Source organism: Wyeomyia smithii, chromosome 3 (assembly GCF_029784165.1).
Source record: "Wyeomyia smithii strain HCP4-BCI-WySm-NY-G18 chromosome 3, ASM2978416v1, whole genome shotgun sequence".
Taxonomy (NCBI): Eukaryota; Metazoa; Arthropoda; class Insecta; order Diptera; family Culicidae; genus Wyeomyia; species Wyeomyia smithii.
In genome coordinates this window covers 256833451-256846882 of record NC_073696.1, presented here as the reverse complement: position 1 = coordinate 256846882, position 13432 = coordinate 256833451, and the positions used below count along the sequence as shown (strand labels likewise).

Sequence of the window (13432 nt, the reverse complement as noted above, 5' to 3'; positions counted from 1 at the left end):
CTTCTAGATGTGAAGAATATTGCAGCTTTAAAGGATATCAATCTAATCACCTTGGCATGAGCCTTTCTTCTACGAGGTTTGCAAGCTATCGAAACATAAATTTTTTGGTGAACACAGACTTTGCAACTAACTGCGAAGGTGGCTATCTCTTGTCACACCCCGAGCTACGAACACACAACGACTGGTTTATTGGACCAGCGTTTGACCTTGGCATCAACTCGACCAACGATCAACGATTGGATTTGTAACCAAATCATAGTCTATTTCCAGTGGGTATTCAACTTTATACGACAAATTTCCAAATTTATCTAACGACGATCAAACAGTTTCGAACTTCAAACATAATTTTAACTCAATCGTATCACTGCATGAGTCCATGCTCATCGCGTTAGTCGATTCTCTCCGCATAAGCTGCTTATGCTCTCATAATCAACATTCCAAACATGGCACTTTTGGCCACTCAATGAACATCAACTCGCCCACCGTTTGTCCATATTCGCTCGCTCTGAACTGCTCAAGAATGCGCATCAACACACGATCCCATTATGCCCGAGCCAGTCAAATCCAGTCTTTTCCCTCGATCGAACTGATCAAAATTCTGCACTCAATGAACCCCCCCCCCCCTTTTCCCACACGCTATCACGTCGTGGAGCACTTGAGACCCGGTCTCCCAGCCTGGGCCAGCCAGGAGGCACAGCACTATTTCAAGGTCCACATTGGCATTCCCCCCGTTTTTTTTTTCTCGTCCGATTGCTATAAATAGCACCGATATCACTGCCGATGAATCGCGCACCAAGGGTCCCTTCCGACATGTATTCAGTCTCGCAAATGCCGGAATAACTTGATCAACCTCTATCAGAGACTGAATAAGTAGACAAGCACATGGTATACAGCAAAAAAAAAATTAGACGCCTGCTGCATTCCATATTAAGCCATGCCAATCAGCGATGAGGAACGGGCGGGAACTGAGGATCACCGGGGTTTCGCATTCTTTCTATCGACCGCCAGGTTGGGGAATTTTAAAACACTTACATGCCACCGAATCATCACGTGTGTCACTTTGTCCTCGGTCCGTACGGATAGTACGAAATCGCCCGGTTTGCTCTGAGATTCGCGCACTAGAAAGGAGCCATTCTTGCCCCGTTCTATGATTAACCGTTCCGCCTCCTTGCTGGACAGATTACCGTGGAACCATCTGCAATGGGAACAGGATAGACAAATAAAAAGAAGCGATTAGTTGATTTAAATTTTAGTCAGGTAAGGTAGTTTCAATTAATGTTTTTTAGATGAAATTTACATGAAAGTCACGGGTGCGGTTGCCGGGTTGTTGTTTTTTATTAGCCGTGAAAAGAAAATTAAACAAAAAACGGCCACGAAAACAACGGAAGGAAAAGTGTGTTTTTCACTTTCACGCTTTGGAACCGATTTGCTAACCCACTTCAGAACGAGAATACGTGCTGTTTTGATAGTATCGATAGTGAGACTGACCGGACTAGTGCGACCAAGGTTTGCTGCAAGCTCAGTGCTGCCGCAGTTCGGTCGATCGCTCGGTTTGTCGCTCTGCGCTGGTTCTCGTCGTCGTCGCTGGTACTTCGGAAGTTCTGATGACGACGAGACGAGCGGCGGAGCGTGTTTTGTGCCACAGATACTCGTAGTTTTAGTGGCGCTGACAGCAGTTAGGAAAGGGTCGAATGGCATCACGGCGTGGGGGCAACACATAAACACTGCCTGCCACCGTTGTGGCAGCAGGGCTGACACGTCTGGGGGGAATGTTAATGGTAATTCTATGTTTGGTGTGAAACAAACTAACAAAGCTTAAATCGACTGGTATTCTCAGCCGTTTCGTAACAATTTCACCGGAAGGGTTATAGAAATGTTTTCAACTATTGAACTACATAATGCAGTAAACTTTCGCATTGTCGTAGATATGCAATCGGTAGAAAAATAGTTTAAAACGATTTTTGAGTGTTGGCTGCGGTTATCCACTTATTTACTGTTTCTGTTTTTTTCCAAATATACATAAAGGTAGGATTCTCCTATACTGAGATTCTCAATTTACATCCTCTGTCAGAGTGTTGCCGTAAGACGTGCTGTCAATTACGTTGAAGTGTCAATGTAATTTTCTGTATACGTACATACATCCAAAAGCAAATTTATTTATCTGGTTTCATTAAATTAAAACACAGTTCGAAAAACTTTAGTTTTCGAACCATAAATTACGTGTAGTTACTGAAAGAGGGCACATGCAATAATTGAAATTACATTTCTCCCGCATGTATTCAAATTGAATTTTAATCTACTTATTTCATGATTCATAATTGACCTTTTACTGCACTGTTAAACTTTCTAGTACATAATAATTCTAAATAAGTTGCATGGGAATGACAAGTGTTAAATTTTTCTTGGAAATGGTTAGTTATAAGAAACTCTATAGAAACTGCAACAACTATGCATAGAACAGCAGTGCAGTACTGAGATGTGAAAAACTCATTTTAACTACTTCAATTGACAATATGTGGTTGTTCTTAGAAGGACGGTTGGTTTTAGTTTTTACAAAGCTGGGAGTTGATCGAATTATGCCTTCTTTCCTGTTTTCTTCGCTTAGATGTTCAGCAGAACACTTTCTGGACAGAAGCAACGCCCGATAAAAGTTTGCTGAATTCCTCTTCATTGCGGATTGCAGATAATGCAGGATGATTCTCGTTTTGTTATTATTTATAGCGATGAACGAAACCGCTACTTATGTGATGAAGAAACCCATCACCCGTTTGGTTGTCTCAAATACTCAAACTCTCAAATTTTGTGACTGATCTTGTTAACAGTGAGAAACGAATTTCACTTTTATTTGGAATATAAAAACTCTCTTTATTCGGCAAAGTTATAGCACGTTTCAAAAGAAACAACATTGTCGAAGACATCATACGTCTATCTACCCATTCAAATGGACTGAACTTTGGAGTTTTCTAAATCACTCCTAAAAATCAATTTTTTCCAATTTAACTTTTTATAGCGATTTTCAAACAACTTTTCAATGTTCTACAATAATGTTGGCTTTAACGAAACAAACAATTTCTTCGAAGGAAGATTATTTTTATCGCATACATTTCTTCGGTTATTGACGATTGTCTTCAGCAAAGCCGTTTTTTTATTTATTATTTTTAATATTATAAATTAGAATTTTATGATAAGTATACCTGAAAGTGAGAAACATGTTTTATTTTTCTCTTTTGCATACAAAAATCCTCTTTGTTCGGCGAAGTTCTAGCACATTATATTTGAAACAACTATGCCGAAGACACCATACTTCTGCAGACAAATAAAATGAACTTCGAGTTGCCCTTCCAACAACAAATCACTGGACAACCATTAAAAAGTTTTAAATAGGATTTAATTTTAGCTTGTAGTCGGCAGCGAGGATAAAAAATTTGCTCTTAGTTTATAAGATACTTTATAAAGGAAGATACTAGAAATAATTGGTTCCATGAAACAATAATGTATTGTATCGTGTTAAATAAATGTTGTTTAAGTGAGAAAAAAAAGTTAAATGAACAATTGTAGAGTTTTCTCTAAGAACACCCCTTCAAATCTTTTTTTTTCAATACAGGTCGGACTCGATTATATTATATATAATTTTAGACTCGATATGGTAGCAATTTTTTTTTTTTTGAATTTCAAATATGACTTATCTAGAGCTAATATGTCGTAAAAGAACATCCATAAAATACGTAACACTTGATAGAAAAGAAAAAAAATTGAAACTTTGAAAAAAAATTTGAAAACTTAAAAAAAAAAGAATAAAAATTCCTAAAAAATTAAAAATATTTTCGAAAATATATTTGGAACTTAGCTCCTAGCTTGAAATTTCATGGGGACTTTTTATCCGAGAAGTCAAAACTTTTGAGCTGCACCGCTGAACGAAATTCAACGGTTAAATTTTTCCCACTCATTCCATCAGCACTCTGAGGAGCATATTCACAAACAAGGAGTGAAAGAGATGCTTCATTTCTTCAGGGCCAAGTTATTCAACCCTATTCAACATTACTCAGAAGTCTGTCACAGGTCTTCAATTTTAAATCGAGTAATTTTCTCTTTAAAAAACCTAAATTAATCCACCTAGCGGTCAGACCCAGCCTTTCTCATTCAAACTTATTATTTATGAAAATAGATTTTCAAGAACGCTTCAATCCAATAAATGTATATTCACTCTTAAGGTTCTAAAAAATTGATGTTGTAATCTATACATATAAAAATGCAGTCCGGTCTGTCTGTCTGTCTGATCCATATAGGCTCGAAAACTCCTTCTTCTGGAAGGGAGGGGTCCCATACAAATGAAACACAAATTTCTGCCCATCTCGAAAACTAATCAACTAAATGGAACCAACGTTTGGCAGGTAAATGTTTTTAGTGGTAAAAAATATGTTCATAATGTTTTGACACCCCTCCTTCTTTTGGAAGGGAGGACTGCCATACAAATGAAACACAGATCTCTGCACATCCTGAGAACTAACCAACTGAATGGAACCAAATTTGGCAGGTGAATATTTTTAGAGGTAACAAATATGTGCATGATGGTTTGACACCCCTCCCTTTTCTATGAGGGAGAGGTCCCATACAAATGAAACACAATTTACGCACAGCTCTAGAACCAACCAAGAAAATACAACCAAATTTGGGATGAGAATGTTTTTAGAGGTAACAAATATGTCCAAAATGGTTCGACGCCCCTCCCTCTTCTGGAAGCACATGTTTCTGCACAAATTTCTGCACATCTCGCGAACTAATCAATTAAATGGAACCATGTTTGGTGATTGAAAGTTTTCAGTGGTAACCAATATGTTCCATAATTGACCTCAGGCAACATTTTGGATTGTAAGATGGCAACATACGGTTTCTGGAAAACAGCCAAAAATGGCCGATTTCCACCCAATGTAATAATATCCGGATCTAGAATGATACACAGGAGCCTAAATCGACCACAGATACCATTTTGAATTCTAAGATGGCGACTTCCGGTTTCTGAAAAACAGCTGAAGATGACCAAATACTACCCAATATGAGTATCTCCGGAGCCAGAATGTTGCAAGAAGCTAAAAATTGACTTCAGACACCACTATGAATTGTAGGATGGCAACTTCTGGTTTCTGGAAAACAGCCAAAAATGGCCGATTTCCGCCTAACATGAGTATCTCCGGAACTAGAATGATACACAGCAGCTGAAATCGACCACAGAACCCATTTTGGATTCTAGGTTGGCGACTTCCGGTTCCTGGGAAACAGCCGAAAATGATCGAATAACACCCAATATGGGTGTTTCTTCAACCAGAATGATGCTCAGAGGCCAGAAATTATCTTAAATACCATTTTGAAATCCAAGACGGCGACTTCCGGTTTGTGAAAAACAGCCTAAAATAATCAATCAGGCACCATTTTGAATTGTTTAATGGCAACTTCTAGGAAACAGTCGAAAATAACCGAATATTACTCAATATGGATATCGAGATGATGCATAGAAACCAAACATTGACCCTGGACACTATTTTGAATTTAAAGACGACCACTTTTAGTTTCTGGAAAACAACCAAAATAACTAAATACCTGTGTCAGATTGATGCCAGAAATTCTGCTGAAAATGGCCGAATACCACCGAATACCAATATGAATATATTCAGAATTAAGGCGATGTACAGAAGCCAAAAGTCGAGGATGTTGTCATTTCGATAAAACAAGTCATTTCAAACGATTTGTTATTTGACTTTGATCATATCCTATGGCCGATTCCCCGTGCATTTACAGACTTTAAATACATCGCAAGGAATCAACGAATTTGGAACGTTCAAATAGTACGATACCGCATTTAAATTATATTGAGGTCACAAATATCGATCTAAGCAGGTATCGCTTTAAATAGTCTTTGAATTTCTTTTTTTTCCATAACTTTTGAGCCACATATCAAATTGTTATGAAATTTGTTATTTGTAAGTTTGAGAAATGACTCGTTCGTATGACACTAGTTATGTTCAAATATGTCATGTAATTTTTGAGATAATAGACTTTCTCTGTTTTATTAACAATTTAATAACGATTACTTAAGCTCGATTATAATCAAATGAAATGGGAACGTACAGGTCAGCCAAACTTTGAAACCACGTGTTCAATATAATTCACCAGTTAACGCTTAACTAGTCCGCTCGTCTGATAATGATGTTGATTGTGTAGTTTCTGAGATAATGAAGTTTCGTGATTTTCACATTTCGGTACATTACAGACGAAGTTACAGTTCGATTACAGTAAAATTCAAAAGGGGGTTCTGAGGCAGCTAGACTTATCAATTGACATTAATTTTGTGGAAATCGGTTCAGCCATCTCTGAGAAAAGTGAGTGAGTCCAAGTAGTCTTCGGAATATGTTCCTTTTCAAAGCTGGATTTCACATTTTTAAACATAACAGTCAAAGTAATAGTCCGATTGCAAAACTAATCAATAGGGTCTTATGGGGCAACTAGACCTTCCATTTGACACTGATTTTATGAAAATCGGTCCAGCCATCTCTGAGAAACATGAGTGAGATTAAACTGTCTTTAAAACACGTTTTTTCCGTAACTTTTGAACCACTAGTTCAATCTTTATAAGATTCAAAAGTTAAGGGTTTTCAAGGTAGCCCGTTCATTTGAAACCAATTTTGTTCAAATCGGTTGTGTGGTTTTAGAGATAATGATGTTTCATGATTTTTACATTTTGATACATAACCTCTAAACTAAAAATCCGATTACAATAAAATTTAATAGGGTCTTATGGGACAACAAGACCTTTCATTTGCAATTAATTTCATGAAAATCGGTCCAGCCATCTCTGGGAAAAGTGGGGAGAATAAAAATCTGCACATACACACACACATCCACACACACACACATACAGAAAATGCTCAGCTCGTCGAGCTGAGTCGAGTGATATATGCCATTCGGCCATTTGGAACACTTTTATATCCTCGGTTTTGCAAGGGATTGCTATACCTTTCTAGGAGAAAGGCAAAAAGTTCCCGGGACGTTCCGAGTAGAACGCTCTAGTGTCACACCACTGGCGCTTTTAAGCGCCCCGAAATCATTTATTTGAAGCATTAACTGTTACCACTTTCCAAGCCATTGCGAATAGAAACTACAAAAAAAAACGTTTCATATTCTCTTCTAATCTGTGTTCTGGTGTTTCACTACATTTTCGATTTTTAATTGTACGTCAAAAAATATCCTCAGCATCAATATTGAGATTTGTATTGTTGAACAAATATTATTCATTATTAGTAGCAAATTTGATGTAAAATCACCAACTGATCAATACAGATGGACACAGGTTGCAACCCTGTTCGGTTCGATTCGTGTTGGGACCATATATTTCATCCGCACCAAAATCGGTTGCTGCGCGCTGGTCGGCTTCTAATGCGACACCGGAGGAATACCCACCCATACCGAGAGGAAGCGAAACCGCAGCAAGCAGCCAGCGCTCTTCTATCTAACATCTGCTGCTCGGAATCTATAAATGTCCGAAAGTATCCCGCTTGTCGCCACTCCGCTAGTTTCGTGTCTCCGAGCAGAAGAAGCAAAATCTTCTATTCCATCGATTCAGTACAAATATGGGCAGGTGCTGCTTGCGTGTAGTTGGTCATGACATCAGAGATGTGTTGGAACTTTATGGGAACCTAATGTGGTTGCTGATTCGATAGATTCCCCGCAGTGAACCGTACAAATGTTCGTCCACATATCGTGTTGTTGTTTTTCCCATCGCAAGCCGGTCCAAACAACGGCGACAGATTAAGTGGCAAAGCTCGGATCACGAACCAACGACCACCGAGGGTCAACAAGTTTTCTCCACGCCGGGCGATGCTGCTAGTAGCGCATTCCGCAACTTTATCTTTTTCTCCAACAACAACAACGAACTTTGGTAGCAGTTTATTTTGCACTCAGAATCAAGACCGGCTCGTGTCCCCTCTCATTGCTCAATCCCAGGCAATGAAGAAGCTGATTTATTAGCGAAAAGGGGTGCCATAGAAGGAGATATATTTGATAGACCGATCATCTATACCGAGTATTTTCACCTGCCTCGACAACTGGCCCTGGCAAACTGGCAGGAAAAATGGGATAAAGACGATCTTGGGCGATGGATGCACTCGATTTCGCCCAAAGTGTCTACAAAAGCTTGGTTCAAAGGGTTAGATTTAACTCGAGATTTCATTCGAGTTATTTCGCGCCTAATGTCCAATCACTATGTTGCAAACGCACACCTTTATCGAATAAACTTAGTCGATAGTAATCTGTGCGAATGTGGAGGGTACGAAGATATAGATCATATAGTCTTCGTATGCCCTAAGTACCACAGAGCAAGGACCAAGCTTATTGATTCTCTCCGAAAACAGAAAGTGACATTTACAATGCAAGTACGGGATGCGCTTGCTAGCCGCAACCCAGCGCTTGTAATACCTATTTATGACTTTTTAAGAGATATCAAGTATCGAATTTGATTATCTCCTTACTTCTTCTTCTTATTTTTCCAACACAACCTCCATCAAAAAGTTTCACACTAATTCTGTTCCTTTTTTTTTCTTTTATTGATCTTTTTAGAGACACATGAATCATCGCTTCTTTCTGAGAGACATGATCCACCAAACATAGATATAAGTTTTGATTTCTAAAGATATAAGGAACCATCACACCTTAACGAATAGTATTAAGAATTGATATTCACTCATACAGAGAAGAACTTTATTTATTATTGTTATTGTTAGCCGTAGGTTTAAATGATATGTATTTTTAAATTGTATTTATAAAAGAGAAAAGATGAGAGGGTTTTTATGCCTGTTTGAGGAGGAGCAGTCGGGATACAGGCTCTACTCAAGCTGGCTTTTCCCTACTCCAAAAGATATTCGGCCCCGTTATGCTTTGCGGTTGGGCCTAAATAAATATTAGAGTTAAAAAAAAAAAAAAAAAAAAAAGACCGGCTCGTGAGCAGCTTGCTCGCTAGCGGATTATGCATAATTTATTGATTGAATAGAATGGGTTGTCGAAACAGCGCCACCTTGAGGACCGTTTTTGTCGCCCGTACAGGCCCGTATGTAGTTGAGCCGGTGAAAATTAAAAACTTTCGAAAACTAAAGTTTTGAAGTTTTTTGGAGCGAAACAACCAATTTTTTTAAAATAATTTTAAACACAATAACACATGTGTTTTTTAGCTACACTTTTTTTTTTTTTGCTTAGCCAGCATTGGTATGCAGTCACCCCACTGAGCGGGAGTCTGGTATGGAATGCGCGGTTGTCGTTGTCACACCAGTCTGCTTCGGTGATACCGTTCAGTTTGAAATTCGATAAGGTCAAGGTCAGCGAACGGTATATAGTTGGCAAAACACCACTATAATGATCTGGACCACATATTCTGCTGGCCTTGCTTCGAGGTTCAAGTTTTTGAGCCTGCTCACCGCTACCATGTTTGGATCGAAGATATAACAAAAGGCTATATTTGTTTTACTGCAGCGGCCACCGAATATCCGATACCTAAACGTTGTTGCAGATAAAAATGGGTACATGGGAAGCTCACGATTTTGCTCTAACCTCTGGAACTACCCACCATTAGTAATGTACTGAGATATGTATAAGTACCTACACCAGCAGCACGATGTTGCATTTTAACGTTGATTGATAGCCGATTGCTACGGCTGATAATTGCTGTAATTTACAAAGTGTGTATTGTACGCGGACAGCAGCTTCGAGCGAGCGGTTTTGCCAGTAATTGGCACTTATGACATCTCACTTTGCATTAAAAAGTTGTGTGACTAAAGACAGGTGCCGTCCCGTCAATGGAGTGCAGGATAGGCGAAGGATTTTCCTGGTGGCGTGACTACATACGCTAGTCGCAGGTGTTTTGCTGTTGGCTTTCTTTCTGCGATGTCGCAGATGTTGTAAAAGTTTTTGATATCGGCGAGGCCGCCGATGTTTGAAATAGTGTTTCGAGAATAAATTTTATTGTGCATGATAAATCAATAATTAGCCTCTGAAGTAATAGAAAAAAAACTATAAAACTATAAACATAGTTGCATCATCTTTGTTCGAAAGCTAAATTATATAATAGTTTCAGCAATAAATGAAAAACGTGATAAACAACAATATCGCACTGAAACTGAAAAAAATTACTTCATGCTCCAAGTTCAAAAAATTACCAATCTTTGCTAATATTATGTATCTTTTGATTGGAGAGCTTCGTAGCTGCAAGGTTACAGAATCCGCTTTGACAAGCGAATGGTCATAGGTTCGAATCTTAGTAGAACCAAGCCTTTCGTTGGCAAAAAGAACTTTAAGTATGGGTTTATTCTCAGGCTCTTCCACACAAATTTTTTTCTCCAGACTTTGATAACCACTGGTCTAAAGCTTTTACTATGTCATAAGCACTATAGCACGTTTATACGCTGTTAGAGTTATAACTTGCAGGAGGACATGATAGAGTCGATAAGGAAGGAAGTAGGTTACTAAGTCTGAATAAGAAGACAAAAAGCACAAACGACACGGAGCAGGTTACTTCTCAATAAGTAACACTGAAAAAGAGTAAAAATAAAACAAAAATGTGCGAACAGCAAAAGCGTCCGGACAATGCCACAAAAGATCAAAAACTGTACTGGTCGCAATGGGGTCCATAGAAAAAAAGTCTTTTGATTAATCAATTAATTTGTTTTATTAGAAACTTTCCTCCAGACTTAATAACCACTGGTCTAAAGCTTAGATAATATCATAGACTATAGCACATAATACGCTGTTAGAGTGATAGCTTGCAGGAGGATATAATAAGATCGATAAGAAAGGCAGCAGGTTACTAAGTCTGAAGGAAAAGACAAAAAGCAGTATAACACGGAGCAGGTTCTCAATAAGTAGCACTGCAAAAGGTTAAACAACAAAAATGTGCGAACAGCAAAAGCGTCCGGACAAAGCCGCAGAAGACCAAAATACAACTGGTCGCAGTGAGGTCCATACAAAAAAAAATCCTTTATACAACGTAACTTTTACCTCGATATTATATTTTTTATATTTGAAAATTTTTGAACCATTTTTAAAATTTTCTTAACGATAAAAAGGTTTTTCTGCTCCGATATAACGTAGCAAAAATAACCTCCACACCCGTTATACAGACCACTTGCGAAACTCAAAAAATAGAGTTCATTCAATTCTTTATGGTTTCGACAAAGAACCCACTTTCTCGTCAGAATAGCAATGAAAACCGAAATAAAATGAAACCGATAATTTGCATGAATTTGTTCGACCGGGTCGGGTTTCTGATTCCGATCGACTAAATGGCAATGAGCATCTCGTTTCTGGCGCGTGATTATTGTTATGCACTGCCGATTTCGAGCCACCAGTCAACCGTGAACTTATAGTGGCAGCTATCGCTTTCCATGGGCTCACGCTCGCGCTTCTGCTCGGGAAGGATTTTCTATGTTTACGAATCAATCAAAGACTAAAGCAACAGCGTCTCCAAGTGCTTCAGTGATAACATGTTTTTATTTTCACTCACAACAAAACGTAGAAATTGCGCCTCATCTAGGAGTAAAGCACTCAAAACAACCAAAACAAAGGCGCGTTTCTGAAACGTGTTTGACGTGATCTAATTTCAATGGCAACTGGGATTAGCGTGTCAAAAGCCGAGGGTATTAACCAGAATAATTTATTATACTGAGAAATGGTTGATTTTACTCTAAAATCTACTCAACTGTGCAAAGATACCACAGAAATTCGAGAATAACAAAAGACGGCACAACGCCAAGCGACGAACCTTTTGGCTGCTGTTCGTTTCCTTTCGTTTTTTCGTTGTGTTGTTGGATTGAGCTCAAAATTCGTCATTCCCGGTGCGTTCGCAAGTGCAAATATTTACGCGTAATGGAATTTGAATCGTGCGAATTTAAATTCGTCTTAGTTGTCAGAGCATTTGGCGTGTTTGGCAATTCTGTGTGTGGCTGCCGATTGATGGCGTACTAAATCGGCTGCAGTTGCGAACCGTATTGGCGTGATGTGATCGATTTCCTAAATCGGCATTCGTTGCCGTCATCGTCATCGGTTTCCCGCACTCGGCTGCTGGTATTTTAAGTCGCAGCTATGGTGAAACACGCGCTGAAGAAATCGACAAAGAAAGCACTTGAAGTTTTTTTTTCACTTAATACTAGTTCATGGTCGCCAAGTAAATAGCAAGTCGGTTGCAAAATTTGATTATTCTGCCGAATTTTCGGAGAGAATGTGAATATTTACAAAAACAAAATCAATAATTTAATTATGCCGAAACTGTAAATTGGGAATAAAAATTCTACATTGGACGAACAGAAAGAAGCTCACGGTTCTTCAAAATTCTTATTCGCCGCGCCGGTAGTTGTTTTTCAACTTCCATCGATTGGCATCCAACGTTTAGTTCATTAGCACCTCAGGGTGCTGTTGTTGTCCCAAGCCCAACCCACGCCGCTTTTTTTTTTTGTTTGTTCAAGCAAAATTTTACAAAATGAGCGAAAGCCAAAGCTCGTTTGGGGTGACCCTTACGAGTCATTTTCGGCTGATGTCACCCGTTAAAACGACTCAGAATGTCGGTGTGGACTACGTTGGTGCTGGAGGGTTTCTTCGTCGTGAGTTACTGCAAACGACGCAAAAAGCGTATGCTTACCGAACACACTAATCGTTACAATTCACCACTTGTCAGTTTTGTCCGTCGTGAGACGAGGCCCCCGCCGTCTAGTGTGAGTTGCATAACTATTGGACCGGTTTTATCGAGCGACGCGTATGTGCCCTATTTAACAAAACTGACCCGTTCTATATGTGCTCTCTACCAAAGATATCACGACCACATTGATCACACTGTATCGCCCATGAGCGGCAGCAAGTGCGAGATAGAACTGCGGAAGATTACGGATCACGAATACGTACATGGTACACGTATAACTAAATCGGTTTCGTTTCATTTCGGGAAAGATCTAATCGGCATCATAACCTCGAACCATCCGTAGACACTTATCGCTCAGCCGTCTAGATCGTGGAGGGTCGTTTCATGGTCATTATTATCCACTACACACACACACGGACACCCGTACTTGGCCCTTCGAAGGCCGCTCGAATGTACGCCGTTGAATTACTTTGTTTTCGCGAGTAAATACAACAATCTATCAACGCTCTGAAGCGGAAACCTGTAAAATAGCAGCTTTGTTGACATGTCCCATTACCAGAGGCTTATGGTTGGGAAAATGTCTTCTGCACTGGATACCACTGTAAAAATACGATTCGGAAATCAGTTTATTCCAGATTTGGTGTAAAATAATTGGACTCGGAACGGAAATCAGGTGATTTTCTGGTTGGCTTCCAGACAGTACGAATTAGCTTTTTTTAATTTACGCGTTGCTTATTATCTAATTATAGTTGATATTCCACCTCT

General features: G+C 39.1%; 1 protein-coding gene across 10 annotated transcripts in view; it reads right to left on the bottom strand.

The window, feature by feature from the left end:
* LOC129732989 (tyrosine-protein phosphatase corkscrew) overlaps positions 1 to 13432 on the bottom strand; it is a 131018-nt gene that overhangs the window by 29038 nt on the left and 88548 nt on the right. For all 10 annotated transcript variants that reach the window (XM_055694502.1, XM_055694503.1, XM_055694499.1 and 7 more), the window contains one exon: positions 1033 to 1195. In XM_055694502.1, coding sequence (XP_055550477.1) covers positions 1033 to 1195 — 163 coding nt within the window. The remainder of the gene's footprint in view (positions 1 to 1032; positions 1196 to 13432) is intronic.